Raw genomic sequence first — 20000 nt, forward strand, 5'->3', positions numbered from 1 at the left:
CGCCTAGAAATTCTGTCCATAAAAGTTATGAACAGAATCGGTGACAAAGGACAGCCTTGGCGGAGTCCAACCCTCACTGGAAATGTGTTCGACTTACTGCCGGCAATGCGGACCAAGCTCTGGCACTGATCGTACAGGGAACGGACCGCCACAATAAGACAGTCCGATACCCCATACTCTCTGAGCACTCCCCACAGGACTTCCCGAGGGACACGGTCGAATGCCTTCTCCAAGTCCACAAAGCACATGTAGACTGGTTGGGCAAACTCCCATGCACCCTCAAGAACCCTGCCGAGAGTATAGAGCTGGTCCACAGTTCCACGACCAGGACGAAAACCACACTGTTCCTCCTGAATCCGAGGTTCGACTATCCGACGTAGCCTCCTCTCCAGTACACCTGAATAAACCTTACCGGGAAGGCTGAGGAGTGTGATCCCACGATAGTTGGAACACACCCTCCGGTCCCCCTTCTTAAAGAGAGGAACCACCACCCCGGTCTGCCAATCCAGAGGTACCGCCCCCGATGTCCACGCGATGCTGCAAAGTCTTGTCAACCAAGACAGCCCCACAGCATCCAGAGCCTTAAGGAACTCCGGGCGGATCTCGTCCACCCCTGGGGCCTTGCCACCGAGGAGCTTTTTAACTACCTCAGCGACCTCAGCCCCAGAAATAGGAGAGACCACCACAGATTCCCCAGGCACTGCTTCCTCATAGGAAGACGTGTTGGTGGGATTGAGGAGGTCTTCGAAGTATTCCTTCCACCTCTCCACAACATCCGCAGTCGAGGTCAGCAGAACACCATCCGCACCATACACGGTGTTGATAGTGCACTGCTTCCCCTTCCTGAGGCGGGGGACGGTGGTCCAGAATCGCTTCGAAGCCGTCCGGAAGTCGTTTTCCATGGCTTCCCCGAACTCTTCCCATGTCCGAGTTTTTGCCTCCGCGACCGCTGAAGCTGCACACCGCTTGGCCTGTCGGTACCTGTCCACTGCCTCCGGAGTCCTATGAGCCAAAAGGACCCGATAGGACTCCTTCTTCAGCTTGACGGCATCCCTCACCGCTGGTGTCCACCAAGGGGTTTTAGGATTGCCGCCCCGACAGGCACCAACTACCTTGCGGCCACAGCTCCGATCTGCCGCCTCGACAATAGAGGTGCGGAACATGGTCCACTCGGACTCAATGTCCAGCACCTCCCTCGTGACATGTTCAAAGTTCTTCCGGAGGTGGGAATTGAAACTTTGTCTGACAGGAGACTCTGCCAGACGTTCCCAGCCGACCCTCACAATGCGTTTGGGCCTCCCAGGTCTGTCCGGCATCCTCCCCCACCATCGCAGCCAACTCACCACCAGGTGGTGATCGGTAGAAAGCTCCGCCCCTCTCTTCACCCGAGTGTCCATAACATGAGGCCGCAAATCCGATGACACAACTACAAAGTCGATCATGGAACTGCGGCCTAGGGTGTCCTGGTGCCAAGTGCACATATGGACACCCTTATGTTTGAACATGGTGTTTGTTATGGACAAACTGTGACGAGCACAAAAGTCCAATAACAAAACACCACTCGGGTTCAGATCCGGGCGGCCATTCTTCCCAATCACGCCTCTCCAGGTGTCACTGTCGTTGCCAACGTGAGCGTTGAAGTCTCCCAGTAGGACAAGGGAATCACCCGGGGGAGCACTTTCCAGTACTCCCTCGAGCGTTCCCAAAAAGGGTGGGTACTCTGAACTGCTGTTTGGTGCATAAGCACAAACAACAGTCAGGACCCGTCCCCCCACCCGAAGGCGGAGGGAGGCTACCCTTTCGTCCACCGGGTTGAACTCCAACGTACAGGCTTTGAGCCGGGGGGAAACAAGAATTGCCACCCCAGCCCGTCGCCTCTCACTGCCGGCAACGCCAGAGTGGAAGAGGGTCCAATCCCTCTCGAGAGAAGTGGTTCCAGAGCCCTTGCTGTGCGTCGAAGTGAGTCTGACTATATCCAGCCGGAATTTCTCGACTTCGCGCACTAGCTCAGGCTCTTTCCCCCCCAGTGACGTGACGTTCCACGTCCCAAGAGCTAGCTTCTGTAGCCGAGGATCGGACCGCCAAGTGCCCTGCCTTCGGCTGTCGCCCAGCTCACAATGCACCCGACCTCTATGGCCCCTCCTATGGGTGGTGAGCCCATTGGAGGGGGGACCCACGTTGCCTCTTCGGGCTGTGCCCGGCCGGGCCCCATGGGAACAGGCCCGGCCACCAGGCGCTCGCCATCGTGCCCCACCTCCGGGCCTGGCTCCAGAGGGGGGCCCCGGTGACCCGCGTCCGGGCGAGGGAAATCTGGGTCCATGATGTTTCTTCTTCATAAAGGTCTTCGAGCTGCTCTTTGTCTGATCCCTCACCTAGAACCTGTTTGCCTTGGGAGACCCTACCAGGGGGCTTTATGCCCCCGGACAACATAGCTCCTAGGATCATTGGGACACGCAAACTCCTCTACCACGATAAGGTTGCAGCTCAGAGAGGAGCATACGCAAGTCATGAAAGCCTAAACTTTTAAGAAATGCTGATGTAATGAATGGCTTTCAAGTAAGAGTGTTTGATGTGGTTTTACGTCAAAAGCAGATATATCCAAATTATGATATGTCGCAAAAACAGATACCTCCAAAATCGTTTTCTTTGCGGTCCTTATTTCGCATAATATTCAATATAAAGATAGAGAGAAAAACAGAACGTGAAATGTATCGAAAGCCACATTTCAACGTAACAACTTTTCACATTTCTTTACTTCATTATTTAACAGTTTCGGTCCCTTGGTACGCATAAATCTAGCTGTCCCTGCGAACATTGTTTTTTCGTACTTGCTAACCGGACATGCTTTTTTGGAACTGTGACCTCACATATTTACCTTGTGCTTTCAGCACAAAATGAAAAAACAAAAAAAAGTGTTGCAATTAAGACAATGTTTTATTAATAAAACAACCACAAATGCTCAACCTGGTTTGCCTATCAAAAACACTCCTGTGCAGATAACAGCTCACTCATCATCGCTATCGACATTAGCTCCATGCTCGACAACATCGTTTAACGCAGCGGTGTAAAACTCACGGACACGCGTGCTAGCGCCAACATCAAATAACTTCAACAGGTCAGTTTTTTTCGCTGGCTTAACAGTGTTCACAGGAGAAGCTTCCAAATTATTCATGCGTGGATAACAACACTGAGTGAGTCCGTGCGCGACCCCATTTTGTTTGTCACGTGATCCCGTACTGCAGCGCTGGTTGGGCAAACGGATATATCGGCTTTTGTGGTAGATGATCCATGGCGCTTATCGGCTCTTGCAATAAATCGCTGAACTAAATGACGTTAAAAGCGGCATTTGTCCGCATTTGCAAACAAATTGATTTTGGTATACCACAATAGAAGTGGCGGACTATATATTACCGAGGCTGGGCTAAACTTTATCAAAATGGCGTTTATCGGTTTTTGCGTATGAACTCTTCAAATGCCCCTGTGCCAATTTTTTTTGTAATGTGTTGCTGTCATTAAATTCCAAGTTTATGATTATTTGCAAAACAAAAATATTTTAAATATCTTGTCTTTGCAGTCTATTCAATTGAATATAAGTTGAAAAGGATGAGCAAATCCTTGTATTCTGTTTTTATTTACGATTTACACAACATGCCCACTTCACTGGTTTTGGGTTTAGTACACCTGCGGCTTGTAGCAGCCACTATAAGTACAAAATAAAATCTCTCCCACAATTAGATGGATGCGGTTTCTATTCTATAGCCCGGAAATTACAATGATTCGTTTTTACTGCTGATGTCGGCGCAATATCCGATATCAATATGTTTATCCCTAGTTGACGGTCATCTTTCACTCACTCTCCTGTTGGAGCTCCAGGAGAATGCTCTCTCTTCCGTACACGTTGGAGATGCTGCAATGGACGTTGACGGCAGGACCGTTGTTGTTTACTCGCTCGCCCTTCTCCCGCAGCTTGATCATTCCGGTGGAGGTCTGGCCGTCCGTGTGCGTGTAGAAGTTGTACCGGCCGTCTGTTTCGTTGATGGTGATGTTCAAGTCAGGTAGGTAGAACTCGATGGTGGGTTCCGGGTTTCCTGTGGCCATGCAGACACACTGGACGCCCTCCCTCACCACGGTACATTTGGACTCTTCCAGAAGAACTGGAGCGTCTGGCATGGACATAAATTAGACTGTTTTTGTAGTTGTTCAAGGTTTTTACGGGAGTATAAATGCGATGTCGTACTCACACTCCACTGTGATGTTCAGGGAGCTGCTGGCCCGGCCGTGCTCGTTCTCAGCCAGGCAGCGGTACTGCCCGTCTCCCTGTGGAGTGATGCCCTCCAGCTCCAGCACTGACAGCTCATCCGCAGTGATCATGCCCACCAGTTCCCCGTCCTTCAGCCAGGTAAGTGTCGGTGCCGGGCTACCCTGAGTGCTGCAGTGCAGGGCGAGCGAGGTTCCCTCCAGAACCGTCATGGAGTTGTTGACAATGGGTTCGCGGGGAGGATCTACAAGAAGAGTCAGTCTTTTCATTGGATTCAACGCACTCGAAACCTTTTTTGGAGGACTTACACTTGACGGCCAAGTAGAGAGACGTGTTCATGACGCCGAAGCCGTTGTCCCCGATGCAGGTGTAGACTCCTTCTTCTGCAGGGGTTACGTCATTTAAGGTAAGAGAGAGGTTGGACTCCGTGTCCCACATCAATTCCTGGTCTCCGAACTTCCAGGAGATCCTGGGTGCAGGGTTACTGTCCACCTCGCAATGCAGAGTCACAGAGTTTCCCTCCATCACCTCTGAGGAGACGTTTACCCACACTGAGCGTGGAGCATCTGAGAGGACACAGAGATGAAGAACCGTCGGTTCTTGCTGTCTACGATGCAAGCTTTGATCAATTTGTTCCGGAGTTATACAATATACCAACATCACCCAGATAAAATGGAATCAGGGACCACTGAGGATACTTTAACTAGGAAAATCCTCAGGTATACCGCTATTGAACTGTGGTTGCTAAACTAACTAACCCTGGAATGTTTGGCAATCAGTCGCAAGACACACAGAGAGGCCAGCATTTATATTAAATAGTATCCATCCATCCATCCATCCATCTTCTTCCGCTTATCCGAGGTCGGGTCGCGGGGGCAGCAGCCTAAGCAGGGAAGCCCAGATTTCCCTCTCCCCAGCCACTTCGTCTAGCTCTTCCCGGGGGATCCCGAGGCGTTCCCAGGCCAGCCGGGAGACATAGTCTTCCCAACGTGTCCTGGGTCTTCCCCGTGGCCTCCTACCGGTTGGACGTGCCCTAAACACCTCCCTCGGGAGGCGTTCGGGTGGCATCCTGACCAGATGCCCGAACCACCTCATCTGGCTCCTCTCGATGTGGAGGAGCAGCGGCTTTACTTTGAGTTCCTCCCGGATGACAGAGCTTCTCACCCTATCTCTAAGGGAGGCCCCGCCACACGGCGGAGGAAACTCATTTCGGCCGCTTGTACCCGTGATCTTATCCTTTTGGTCATGACCCAAAGCTCATGACCATAGGTAAGGATGGGAACGTAGATCGACCGGTAAATTGAGAGCTTTGCATTCCGGCTCAGCTCCTTCTTCACCACAACGGATCGGTACAACGTCCGCATTACTGAAGACGCCGCACCGATCCGCCTGTCGATCTCACGATCCACTCTTCCCCCACTCGTGAACAAGACTCCTAGGTACTTGAACTCCTCCCCAACCCGGAGATGGCACTCCACCCTTTTCCGGGAGAGAACCATGGACTCGGATTTGGAGGTGCTGATTCTCATTCCGGTCGCTTCACACTCGGCTGCGAACCGATCCAGTGAGAGCTGAAGATCCCGGCCAGATGAAGCCAACAGCACCACATCGTCTGCAAAAAGCAGAGACCTAATCCCGCGGCCACCAAACCGGAACCCCTCAATGCCTTGACTGCGCCTAGAAATTCTGTCCATAAAAGTTATGAACAGAATCGGTGACAAAGGACAGCCTTGGCGGAGTCCAACCCTCACTGGAAACGTGTTCGACTTACTGCCAGCAATGCGGACCAAGCTCTGACACTGATCGTACAGGGATCGGACTGCCACAATAAGACAGTCCGATACCCCATACTCTCTGAGCACTCCCCACAGGACTTCCCGAGGGACACGGTCGAATGCCTTCTCCAAGTCCACAAAGCACATGTAGACTGGTTGGGCAAACTCCCATGCACCCTCAAGAACCCTGCCGAGAGTATAGAGCTGGTCCACAGTTCCACGACCAGGACGAAAACCACACTGTTCCTCCTGGATCCGAGGTTCGACTATCCGGCGTAGCCTCCTCTCCAGTACACCTGAATAAACCTTACCGGGAAGGCTGAGGAGTGTGATCATACATAGTATAGGAATGGAAATAAATAGTATGGTGAACAGGTGAATAATCATGAAAGGACATTTGTCCGAGCATTAAATTCAACTCAGATGTTTATTAAATTCCACTTACACTTGATGTCCAGAGTGACCAGCCTCTCGTAGACAAGCGTGGTGTTGGGGTAGTAAACCCTGCAGCCCAGCAACTGCCCGTTGTGCACCGGCCTGGGCGTAAATGTCAGGGTACTGGACACCACCGCGGTGTTGCCCTCCTCCACGTAGTCAGAGCTGAACTCCGGGTCTGGCAGGTAGTCTGTGTACATCCACTGGATCTCAGGGGTCAAGTCGGGGCAGTTATCAGGAGCGTAGCATGTCAGCTCCAGACTCTCGTCGCTGACTATCTCCTCTGGGACGTCGATGCTGGGTTGTTCTGAAGAAAGAACAATAATGCTGGCTCAATCTGACAATTGACTCGACTTCTGATTCTTAAAGCTTTTTTTTAAAAAGACATTTTGGGTGTTTGTGGTGCCACACTTTGGGGAATCCTGGAAGTAGACTTCCAAGAAGAGTGAAAGACATTGAGACTTTTCTTTCTAATAGTAGTTTCCCAAGAGTACGGTCCGTTACATGTATTGTATCGATCCATCATTTGTGTCTTACCCAGAACTTTCAGTTCAGCAAAGTCCGGAAAGGTGTACATGTTTGCCCCGCCCAGGTCTGCCCGGAAGTAGTATCTCCCTGAGTGCTCTGGTCCGACGCTGTTGATGAGCAAGGTGCAGTTCCTCTGTTGGAGGTCCCCCAGCAATTTGGTGCGACCCTTGTAGCTCTCATGCACGACATCCGTGCGCGACTTGGCCACGACCGGCGGAAAGAGTTGAGGGTAGGGCTGGCCATAATACCAGACGCCGTGAACACCACGGTATGGCCGGACGCCGGACGGGTACATGAACGTGCATGGGATGACAACGCATGTGTTGGTCATGGCCGAGATGTCCCGCGGTAACCAAACGGTCCACTGGGAAGCGACGTCTAGAAGTAGAAGTAAAACTAAGGGATGCTTGATAGTCTTAGAATTGCTGTACCGTCCTATAAAAGTTTCTTACCATTGATGATTAACAGGAGCGGTAAGAGCAGCGTCAAACACCACATGGTCTCTGGAACATACAATATCCTGTTAGTTATATCACATAATCATCGTCTTCGTCATTTACAGCCTGAGTCATTTCCACCTTCTCACACTTAGAAACATGAGAGGAGCTTTGATTTTAACTCAACTGTGACTTGGTAGAAAATAAGTTGACAGTCCAATGCTAACGGCTACTTCAAAATCTTAGGCTGTAAATTTTTTTATGAACAATTTTCCATACATGCAAGACACACAGAAGAATCGAGATACCGATTCTCTCTCACCTTGTACTCAAAGGCAAATCTCCGAGCTCGGAGAAAGAGTGGCTACACAGGCTCTTCTACATAACTTAAAGTGCTTAAGTGCAACATATTTTAAACATTACCTGTACAGTAGTGGTGTCTTAATTTTTGCCGACTATTCAATTCGGCAAAGTCTAAGCACATTTGATGGATGCCCCATCTTAAAACTAATTTGTATACTCTAGCACCTGGGGATAGGTTGATTGGCAACACTAAAATTGGCCCTAGTGTGTGAATGTGAGTGTGAATGTTGTCTGTCTATCTGTGTTGGCCCTGCGATGAGGTGGCGACTTGTCCAGGGTGTACCCCGCCTTCCGCCCGATTGTAGCTGAGATAGGCGCCAGCGCCCCCCGCTACCCCGAACGGGAATAAGCGGCAGAAAATGGATGGATGGATAGCCCAGGGGTCACCAACCTTCTTGAAACCAAGAGCTACTTCTTGGGTACTGATTAATGCGAAGGGCTACCAGTTTGATACACACTTAAATAAATTGCCAGAAATAGCCAATTTGCTCAATTTACCTTTAATAAATAAATCTATATATATATATATAAAAATGGGTATTTCTGTCTGTCATTCCGTCGTACATTTTTTTTCCTTTTACGGAAGATTTTTGGTAGAGAATAAATGATGAAAAAAAACAGCTTAATTGAACGGTTTAAAAGAGGAGAAAACACGAAAAAAATGAAAATTAAATTTTGAAACAGTTTATCTTCAATTTTGACTCTTTAAAATCCTAATTTCAATCGAAAAAAAATGAAGAGAAAAACTATCCATCATTTTCTACCGCTTATTCCCTTTTGGGGTCGCAGGGGGCGCTGGCGCCTATCTCAGCTACAATCGGACGGAAGGCGGAGTACACCCTGGACAAGTCGCCACCTCATCGCAGGGCCAACACAGATAGACAGACAACATTCACACTCACATTCACACACTAGGGCCAATTTAGTGTTGCCAATCAACCTATCAAGAGAAAAAATAGCTAATTAGAATATTTTTGAAAAAAAAAAAAAGGATACGTGGAACATCATTAGTAATTTTGCCTGATTAAGATTAATTTTAGAATTTTGATGACATGTTTTAAATAGGTTAAAATCCAATCTGCACTTTGTTAGAATATATAACAAATTGGACCAAGCTATATTTCTAACAAAGACAAATCATTATTTCTTCTAGATTTTCCAGAACAAAAATTTTAGAAGAAATTCAAAAGACTTTGAAATAAGATTTAAATTTGATTCTACAGATTTTCTAGATTTGCAAGTATATATTTTTTTTATTTTAATCATAATAAGTTTGAAAAAATATTTCACAAATATTCTTTGTCGAAAAAACAGAAGCTAAAATGAAGCATTAAATTAAAATGTATTTATTATTCTTTACAATAATAAAAATAAATTTACTTGAACATTGATTTAAATTGTCAGGAAAGAAGAGGAAGGAATTTAAAAGGTATATGTGTTTAAAAATCCTAAAATCATTTTTAAGGTCGTATTTTTTCTCTATAATTGTCTTTCTGAAAGTTATAAGAAAGAAAAAAAACAAATAAATGCATTTATTTTAACAAGTGAAGACCAAGTCTTTAAAATATGTTCTTGGATTTTCAAATTCGATTTGAGTTTAGTCTCTCTTTGAATTAAAAATGTCGAGCACAGCGAGACCAGCTTGCTAGTAAATAAATACAATTAAAAAAAATAGAGGCAGCTCACTGGTAAGTGCTGCTATTTGAGCTATTTTTAGAACAGGCCAGCGGGCGACTCATCTGGTCCTTACGGGCTCCCTAATGCCCGCGGGCACCGCGTTGGTGAACCCTGCTCTAGCCTTTAACTAGACCCCCTTTTTAGACCAGTTGATCTGCCATTTCTTTTCTTTTCTCCTCTGCCCTCCCCTCCCTCTTGGAGGGGAGGAGGGGGGCACAGGTCTGGTGGCCATGGATGAAATGCTGTCTGTCCAGATTCGGGACCCGGGGTGGACCGCTCGCCTGTGCATCGGTTGGGGTAATCCCCGCTCGGGATGGTCTCCTGCTGGCCCCACTATGGACTGGACTCTCACTATAATGTTAGATCCACTATGGACTGGACTCTCACTATTATGGTAGAGCCACTATGGACTGGACTTTCACAGTATTATGTCAGACCCACTCCACGTCCATTGCATCCGGTCTCTCCAAGGTTTTTCATAGTCATTCTCATCAACGTCCCACCGGGTTGTGAGTTTTTCCTTATCCTTATGTTGGTGCTGATCCGTGGATGTCGTTGTGGCTTGTGCAGCCCTTTGAGACACTTGTGATTGAGGCCTATATAAATAAACGTTGATTGATTGATGCCGTAGAATGGGGCGAGTTTCAACGGATAAAAATCGGCAGGACTCTCAGTCAACATTCTCGATATTTTGCAGTTATGTAATTAAGTGTAATTAATCAATCAATCAATCAATCAATGTTTACTTATATAGCCCTAAATCACTAGTGTCTCAAAGGGCTGCACAAACCACTACGACATCCTCGGTAGGCCCACATAAGGGCAAGGAAAACTCACACCCAGTGGGACATCGGTGACAATAATGACTATGAGAACCTTGGAGAGGAGGAAAGCAATGGATGTCGAGCGGGTCTAACATGATACTGTGAAAGTTCAACATGATACTGTGAAAGTTCAATCCATAATGGATCCAACACAGTCGCGAGAGTCCAGTCCAAAGCGGATCCAACAAAGCAGCGAGAGTCCCGTTCACAGCGGAGCCAGCAGGAAACCATCCCAAGCGGAGGCGGATCAGCAGCGCAGAGATGTCCCCAGCCGATAAACAGGCGAGCAGTACATGGCCACCGGATCGGACCGGACCCCCTCCACAAGGGAGAGTGGGACATAGAAGAAAAAGAAAAGAAACGGCAGATCAACTGGTCTAAAAAGGGAGTCTATTTAAAGGCTAGAGTATACAAATGAGTTTTAAGGTGAGACTTAAATGCTTCTACTGAGGTGGCATCTCGAACTGTAACCGAGAGGGCATTCCAGAGTACTGGAGCCCGAACGGAAAACGCTCTATAGCCCGCAGACTTTTTTTGGGCTTTGGGAATCACTAACAAGCCGGAGTCCTTTGAACGCAGATTTCTTGCCGGGACATATGGTACAATACAATCGGCAAGATAGGATGGAGCTAGACCGATACTGGTATTTCAAAAAGTTGTATCGGTCCATTTTGAATTGGGATCATCACAATTCCTATCCTCCTTTTGCAGAAAAGTACTTGATGGCCGTGATCGTGGGCACCATCGGAGGAGTGGCGGTCATCGCCTTCATCATCGCAGCAGTCCGATACGTGGGCCACAACAACAAGAAGTGAGTACCAAGGGCAAACGACGGCAGATGTGAGGCAGAGCTAGTCTTATCCGTCCAACCCCCCGGGGAACACTTAAGCCTCGTCATCCATTCTAAAACATTTAGGAGTGAAAGTGAGGATGTTGTATCTCGGAGACAGTCTGACGTCCAATCTCTGACGGAGAAGACTAATTATACAAATGAGTTTTAAGGTGAGACTTAAAAGCTTCTAGCAGAAGTAGCTCTACCCAGTCGTCTGTCCAAACAAAAGTCACGTATTTGTGTGTGCATCCACTATCGTCACTTTTTTGTGTGGGGTTTGATGTGTGGCGGGTGAATAGAACTTTATGTGCCGTTTCTTCTTCTATAGCAGGGGTGTCAAACTCAAATACAGAGTGGGCCAAAATTTAAAACTGAACAAAGCCGCGGGCCGAGGTTGAACCATTTAACCTTTTAAAAGGGACTCAAACAAGATTTGCATTGAATATTAAACAAGCAAGGCTTATATAACTTTATAGTGGCATGCAAAATCGAGTTTCAAATAATAATAATAATAATTCAAAATATCAATGACATATCAAATACAATTTAAATAGAAACTGAATGCCTCTGATCTATTTGCAGCCTTCTGAGGTAAATATCAAAATAAACTTTTTCTACAGGCTAATAATACATTTGAAAATAAAATAACAATAATGACTGAATCAAACATTCAATCCTTAGAGTAGCAAGAGAAATCCATGAATAAAACGTTAATTATTGCTCAGTTTGCTACAATGATTTGATTCAACAATGAATATGGAACAAGCAATGCTTATATAACTTCCATCCATCCATTTTCTACCGCTTATTCCCTTTTGAGGTCGCGGGGGGGCGCTGGCGCCTATCTCAGCTACAATCGGGCGGAAGGCGGGGTACACCCTGGACAAGTCGCCACCTCATCGCAGGGCCAACACAGATAGACAGACAACATTCACACACTAGGGCCAATTTAGTGTTGCCAATCAACCTATCCCCTGGTGCATGTCTTTGGAGGTGGGAGGAAGCCGGAGTACCCGGAGGGAAACCACGCATTCCCGGGGAGAACATGCAAACTCCACACAGAAAGATCCCGAGCCTGGATTTGAACCCAGGACTGCAGGACCTTCGTATTGTGAGGCAGATGCACTAACCCCTCTGCCACCGTGAAGCCGCTTATATCACTTAATAGTGCAAAATCAACTTTCAAAAAACAAAATAAAAATCATCAACGGTATATTAAACAACATTTAAAAAAATGTATAATGGCTCTTTTCTATTTGCAGCTTCCTGAGGTAAATATCAACAGTAACTTTTTCCACAGGCTAACAAATTTAAAAAATAAAATAATGAGGTGGGCGGAGTTTGGTGGTAGCGGGGGTTGGGGGCGTCCCGGAAGAGTTAGCGCTGCAAGCGATTCTGGATATTTGTTCTGTTGTGTTTATGTTGTGCTACGGTGCGGTTGTTCTCCTGAAATGTGTTTGTCGTTCTTGTTTGGTGTGGGTTCACAGTGTGGCGCATATTTGTAACAGTGTTAAAGTTGTTTATACGGCCACCCTCAGTGTGACCTGGATGACTGTTGACCAAGTATGACTGGCATTCACTTATGTGTGTGTACAATTTATGTATGTATGTTATGTGGCTTGGCTGGCACGCTGGTTAAATAGGGAAAAGTGGACATGATGCCAGGCTGCAGAGGACGCTAAAGTCAGTGCCTCTGAGGTTCGCCCCCAATAATGTTGTCCAGGTGGAAATCGGGAAAAGTGTTGCTCTGGGAGATTTTCGGGAGGGGCATTGAACTTTGGGAGTCTCCTGGGAAAATCCAGAGGGTTGGCAAGTACGAGTGAATGCGGTGTTACCGCGGCACCGCCGCCTTATAATACCGGCGGGCCAGCTCTAATGTTAATTTCATATTGCCTCAAGGGCCAAATGAAATTACACGGCGGGCCAGAGTTTGACACCCATGTTCTATAGCTTTGGTGTTTTTCAGTGGGTTTTTTGCTTACAGCGCCACTTATGGCGAGGCATTGTATTACATCATTCTCACCCAGGAAACGTTTCCGCCTGGATGTCACTCGCTACTGGTATCCCACCGTGGGGACGCGTTTAATTTCTCCAACCCTAACAAAAACTAAACATAAACATTACGATGGGGACATGCCCTAAACCACTCAAAGAGCCATTTTGACCCGTTTCACAAAGTAAAGAAAATAATGGGTGCCACCTAACTCTTTGGAAATGTATAATTTAATAATACTGCATACAGAGGTTTTTTTTTTTTTTTTTACTTTGTGCTTTGTATAAACCAAGGGTCCCCCCCCCCCCCCCCCCCCCCCACACACACACACACTCCGTGCGTCGGTTGAGGTGGGCGGGGTTGGGTTGGTGGTAGCTGGGTGTATAACGGAGCCCGGAAGAGCAGGGATACAAGGGATTCTGGGTATGTGTTCTGTTGCGTTTATGTTGTGTTACTGTATAGTGCGGATGTTCTCCTCAAATGTGTTTGTCATTCTTGTTTGGTGTGGGTTCACAGTGTGGCGCATATTAGTAAGAGTGTTAAAGTTGTTTATATTACAACCATCAGTGTGACCTGTATGGCTGTTAAACAAGTATGGCTTGCAGTAGCGTATACGTTCAGATGGGGGTCGCAACTCTAATATGACCAGCCGGCCGGCACGCAGATAGCATTTTGAAAGGGTGTCAGATAGTGATGGCATCGGCAGTTCTTTTGACTGTACTGAATCACTAGAATCAGTTCCTTAAATTGAGTCGTTCGAAAAATTTGTTCACTGAATCGCCCCCCCCCCCCCCCCCCCAAAAAAGAAAAAAAATATGGGGCGGGGGGCCGTGCGTAGTACAGTACAGTGCAGACATTCGCGGGAGAAGCAGCAAATAGGGTAAACGCGAGTCCCTACACAGCTCTGTGCATGCAGTACACCAGGCAGTGAGTGACTGACACAGCTCCAGAGTCAGTACAGTTCAGTACGTGAACCTGAATCATATCTGCAGCAGCAGTTCTGTGTGCAGGTCGGGGAATCATGAGTCAGTCAGTAACACCTTCCCCAGCGGCAGATCTCGGTGTCGATACAAGCCCTCAGCACCCAATGAACGACGCGCACAGTGACTGAACGAGAACCTGAATGTGACGTCCTCCGCCGCGACACAGTCAGTTCTCTGTGTCAGTAGGTTCGCGAGTCCTGATTCGGAATGAGTGAGTGAGTGCAGCGTGAACCTGAATCACGTCCTCAGCGACAACCAGTCAGTTCTTGTAGGTTTCGTGAACCGAACCTGAATCACTCAGCTACAGTTCTGTGGGCCAGAGGGCGACAGATGTGAATCGCTCTCTGCCCTGACAGACTCCCCTTGACGTTCGCAAACAGACATTACTTTTAAAAACACTGTGTGTGCGTTTCAGGCCTGTCCAATAAACAAAGTGTGACTAAATGTCTTGGTTGTGAAATATGTTTTATTGCACTGAGTGCTCTTCTTTTTTTTTTTTTAGCTCACAAAGAGATACGCTTTTTGGGAGGAAGGGGATCGCCGTAAGCTGTGCTCTTGAAAAAAATACATCAAACAAATCAGAGTCAAAGACAGTCGTAACTGTATTAGCTATTAAAGTTTTTATGATGCAACAGTTGGACGCTGGGACAGGTTGTTACTGTGACAAATACTGTGTTAAAGGCCTACTGAAACCCACTACTACCGACCACGCAGTCTGATAGTTTATATATCAATGATGAAATATTAACATTGCAACACATGCCAATACGGCCTTTTTAGTTTACTAAATTACAATTTTAAATTTCCCGCGGAGTTTCCTGTTGAAATTGTGGCTAAAAGTCGTCTCTTTTCATCGCAGTATTCTGGACATCTGTGTTGCTGAATCTTTTGCAATTTGTTCAATTAATAATGGAGAAGTCAAAGTAGAAAGATGGAGGTGGGATGCTTTTAGCCTTTAGCCACACAAACACATGCTGTTTCCTTGTTTAAAATTCCCGGAGGTGAAGCTTTACTATGGATTAGAGCGGTCAAGCGAACATGGATCCCGACTACTTGTCAACCGGCAGGTTTCGGTGAGAAAATTGTGGTAAAAAGTCGCCTCTTACTGGAGATCAGCAGAGCTTGCGCCGTCCATGCAGCTCTGTGACTTCCATGTGGACACACCCCCTCCGACTATCAGGTACTATTTAATTCACTAAAAGACTAGCAACACAATAGAAAGATAAGGGATTTCCCAGAATTATCCTAGTAAATGTGTCTAAAAACATCTGAATTGCCCCCAATGCAATCGCCTTTTTTTTTTGTAGTCCTTCACTATCAATATCCTCATCCACAAATCTTTCATCCTCACTCAAATTAATGGGGAAATTGTCGCTTTCTCGGTCCGAATAGCTCTTGCTGCTAGAGGCTCACATTATAAACAATGTGAGGATGTGAGGAGCCCTCACACCGGTGACGTCATCGTCTGCTACTTCCGGTAAAGGCAGGGCTTTTTTATTAGCAACCAAAAGTGGCGAACTTTAGTGTCAATGTTCTCTACTAAATTTTTGCAGCAAAAATATGGCAATATCGCGAAATGATCAAGTATGACACATAGAATGGACCTGCTATCCCCGTTTAAATAAGAAAATCTCTTTTCAGTAGGCCTTTAAAATATTTGTATCAATACAAGCAGCTGGAATACCTTTGAATTGTGACGGTTCAAAACAAACAGATGATTGGCAGGAAAAGGCACTCCACTGGTGGGCGGTCACTCACACCCAGGCAGCTTGTCAACCGTTTTCTCTGGAACAAGACAAGTTAAGAGTGTCATCACCCCCCACATCTCTAGAAACATAATACTCAAATGAGGTTACTTTCACACCAGTAGTGGACCGGGCATAATATATTTTTTAAAAGATACATGTGTGCAATGTGGCTTAGCGTTCACGCGGGTATTTTAGTCATGTGACCAAAGGCTATGCTGTAAAGAACCTAAAGCAGGGACTTGACTGGGCAGATCAAGTACTGTAGCACCCAGACTTTTGACTGTTCTAAAATACGAGCTGTCTCCCGGCTAATTGTTATGCATTAAAGGCCTACTGAAACCCACTACTACCGACCACGCAGTCTGATAGTTTATATATCAATGATGAAATATTAACATTGCAACACATGCCAATACGTCCTTTTTAGTTTACTAAATTGCAATTTTAAATTTCCCGCAGAGTTTCCTGTTGAAAACGTCGCGGAATGATGACGCATGTTTGTGACGTTATTGGTTGGAGGGGACATATTAGCCAGCACCACTTCCGATTAAAGTCGTCTCTTTTCATCGCATAATTACACAGTATTCTGGACATCTGTGTTGCTGAATCTTTTGCAATTTGTTCAATTAATAATGGAGAAGTCAAAGTAGAAAGATAGAGTTGGGAAGGTTTAGCCTTTAGCCACACAAACACACGGTGATTCCTTGTTTAAAATTCCCGGAGGTGAAGCTTTACTATGGATCAGAGCGGTCAAGCGAACATGGTTCCCGACCACTTGTCAACCAGCAGGTTGCGGTGAGAAAATTGTGGTAAAAGAGATCAGCGGAGCTTCTGTCCTGCTGCAGTTGAGGAAACTGAAGGTGCCGACCGAGATGCTGGTGTAAGGAGAATGAGACTTGCAGGACACTGCCAAAGACATCAGGAGCTGCCAGCCAGCAAATTGGTGCTGTGGGAACCAACACATAGGCATCGGTCAAGAGGACGTCCCACACAAACATACGTGGACGTACTCAAGAAGGATGCCGGAGCCCAGAGTACCAAGGAACTGGCCAAATGTATGGAGAATCGGGATGACTGGAAGCAACGATGGAAGGCTCGTCGGAGGACGACCTAGAGAGAGCAGCGCATCGTACAGTGGGGCAAAAAAGTATTTAGTCAGCCACCGATTGTGCAAGTTCTCCCACTTAAAATGATGACAGAGGTCTGTAATTTTCATCATAGGTACACTTCAACTGTGAGAGACAGAATGTGACAAAAAAATCCAGGAATTCACATTGTAGGAATTTTAAATAATTTATTTGTAAATTATGGTGGAAAATAAGTATTTGGTCAACCATTCAAAGCTCTCACTGATGGAAGGAGGTTTTGGCTCAAAATCTCACGATACATGGCCCCATTCATTCTTTCCTTAACACGGATCAATCGTCCTGTCCCCTTAGCAGAAAAACAGCCCCAAAGCATGATGTTTCCACTCCCGTGCTTCACAGTAGGTATGGTGTTCTTGGGATGCAACTCAGTATTCTTCTTCCTCCAAACATAACGAGTTGAGTTTATACCAAAATGGATACATGGTTGATACAGCAGAGGATTGGGAGAACGTCATGTGGTCAGATGAAACCGAAATAGAACTTTTTGGTATAAACTCAACTCGTCGTGTTTGGAGGAAGAAGAATACTGAGTTGCATCCCGAGAACACCACACCTACTGTGAAGCATGGGGGTGGAAACATCATGCTTTGGGGCTGTTTTTCTGCTAAGGGGACAGGACGATTGATCCGTGTTAAGGAAAGACTGAATGGGGCCATGTATCGTAAGATTTTGAGCCAAACCCTCCTTCCATCAGTGAGAGCTTTGAATGGTTGACAGAATACTTATTTTCCACCATCATTTACAAATAAATTATTTAAAATTCCTACAATGTGAATTCCTGGATTTTTTTCACATTCTGTCTCTCACAGTTGAAGTGTACCTATGATGAAAATTACAGACCTCTGTCATCATTTTAAGTGGGAGAACCTGCACAATCGGTGGCTGACTAAATACTTTTTTGCTCCACTGTATGTTGCTGAGAATGTTATTGTCTGCAAGCTCCCATCCCTCCAGGACCTGTTCTCCTCCAGGACCAGGAGGCGTGTGGATCATATCACAGCTGACTCTTCTCACCCTGGACACAAACTATTCTCCCCTCTCCCCCCAGGCTGGAGACTATGGTCCATCCAGACCCACACCTCCCGCCACCTGAACAGTTTTTTTCCCCTCGTCCATCAGACCCATGAACAATAACAAGATCTGATAGCTCAGTTACAGCTCATTTTATTACCTATTCTGTGTGATATGTCTTTTATGTTGCACAATTGCGCAAAATAGAATTCCTAGTTTGTGAACCCGTTCTCAAACAATGGCAATAAAAACTCTTCTGATTCAGATTCTGAGAAATGTATCTTTTTTCCGGTTGATCTGTGTCGTCACACCAAAACAAGATTATCTTTCTGACAATATTATCGGTCCGCTGTAATATTGGCACAGATGACAAATATTAGGTGTCTGATGGTTCTGCTGATGTTAAAGGCCTACTGAAATGAGATTTTCTTATTTAAGTATGTGTCATACTTGATCATTTCGCGATATTGCCGTATTTTTGCTGAAAGGATTTAGTAGAGAACATCCACGATAAAGTTCGCAACTTTTGGTCGCTAATAGAAAAGCCCTGCCTTAACCGGAAGTATGTGCGCGTGATACATATTCACATTGTTTATAATGGCAGCCACCAGCAGTAAGAGCTATTCGGACCGAGAAACCGACAATTTCCCCATTAATTTGAGCGAGGATGAAAGATTCGTGAATAAGGATATTGATAGTGAAGGACTAGAAAAAAAATAAAAAATAAAAAAGCGGCGACTCCGGGCGGCAGCAGTGTGAGCGTTTCAGATGTAATTACATACATTTACTAGGATAATTCTGGAAGATTCCTTATCTGCTTATTGTTTTAATAGTGTTTTAGTGAGATTTTATAGATTGTAAAGACGTACCTCGAGGTCGGATGGCTGTGGTGAACACGCGGTGTCTCAGAGAGAAGCCGAGGAGCCAAGCTCACAGCTGCCTTTTTTGACAGCTGCTGCAAGACGACGAATAATCCAATGGTGTCTCTGCTAAGATATATATATATATCACAATTTCCCCATCCAAATACATGCTGGTTGACGTAGAGAAAACATGTTCACTTGACCGCTCTGCTTCACAACATACAAAGAAACACCGGCTGTGTCGCGGTTGCTAAAGACAGCTGCAATCCACCGCTTTCCACCAACAGCATTCTTCTTTATAGTCTCCATTATTAAATTAACAAATTGCTAAAGATTCAGCAACACAGATGTCCAAAATACTGTGTAAGTACGCAGAGAACAGAGGCGACTTTTAGCCGTGTTTGGTGTTGGACCAAAATGTCCTCTACAATGCGTGACGTCACATGTACGCGTCATCATTCCGCGAAGTTTTCAACAAGAAACTTGCGGGAAATTTAAAATTGCAATTAAGTAAACTAAAAAGGCCGTATTGGCATGTGTTGCAATGTTAATATTTCATCATTGATATATAAACTATCAGACTGCGTGGTCGGTAGTAGTAGAGGTCTTGGAGTTGCTGGATTGGAGGACCTGGCTCCGAGCGTTAAAGTCCACAAGAAGGCACGGCGTGCTCAGTGTGACGTCGCACGGCGAGCTAGTTTGTCAGTTTGCCCCTCGTCACGTCAGCCCGCAGAATGAAAGACGCTCAGTGTCGACGCGACGCGTCAGCGTGTCAGCTCCGTGTGGGTGGACTCCTGACGCCGTGTGCTCAATGGACAAGTGGAACTACACGTCCATAACAATGTCAACTACTGTGGTCAAGTGAAAGTGCAAATAAAGAGAGCTGCCTTTCTACTTTCTGAACCACGGAGCCTCGAGCGTGCATGTTTGCATGAGCTCGGAGGAGAGGATTTATGCGTCACGTTGGGGCAGCCGGCGTGTGCAGATGGCCAGCGCGACGAGTGGATTGCAATGGAGAATGCATCTCAAGTGATATTAGTCAACACTTCAATGTTTCAATCTCAGAAGTGATGCACTCAGGAGTGCATTAAGTCTCAGTAATTATTATTATTATTATCTTCTTAG

At 46.2% G+C, this 20000-nt stretch overlaps 1 protein-coding gene across 10 annotated transcripts in view; it reads right to left on the reverse strand.

The window, feature by feature from the left end:
- mag (myelin associated glycoprotein) overlaps window positions 1-20000 on the reverse strand; it is an 88209-nt gene that overhangs the window by 18045 nt on the left and 50164 nt on the right. For 8 of the 10 annotated variants that reach the window (XM_061881886.1, XM_061881887.1, XM_061881888.1 and 5 more), the window contains 6 exons: window positions 7449-7499; window positions 7006-7374; window positions 6479-6775; window positions 4567-4824; window positions 4242-4502; window positions 3855-4163 (listed from right to left, as the gene is read on the reverse strand). In XM_061881886.1, the coding sequence (XP_061737870.1) occupies window positions 3855-4163; window positions 4242-4502; window positions 4567-4824; window positions 6479-6775; window positions 7006-7374; window positions 7449-7499 (1545 nt within the window). Of the gene's footprint in view, window positions 1-3854; window positions 4164-4241; window positions 4503-4566; window positions 4825-6478; window positions 6776-7005; window positions 7375-7448; window positions 7500-15789; window positions 15891-20000 lie in introns of all 10 variants that reach the window. The other 2 variants (XM_061881889.1, XM_061881891.1) reach the window with 1 other exon arrangement.

The sequence above is a fragment of the Nerophis ophidion genome, linkage group LG21, assembly GCF_033978795.1.
Source record: "Nerophis ophidion isolate RoL-2023_Sa linkage group LG21, RoL_Noph_v1.0, whole genome shotgun sequence".
NCBI classification, from domain to species: Eukaryota; Metazoa; Chordata; class Actinopteri; order Syngnathiformes; family Syngnathidae; genus Nerophis; species Nerophis ophidion.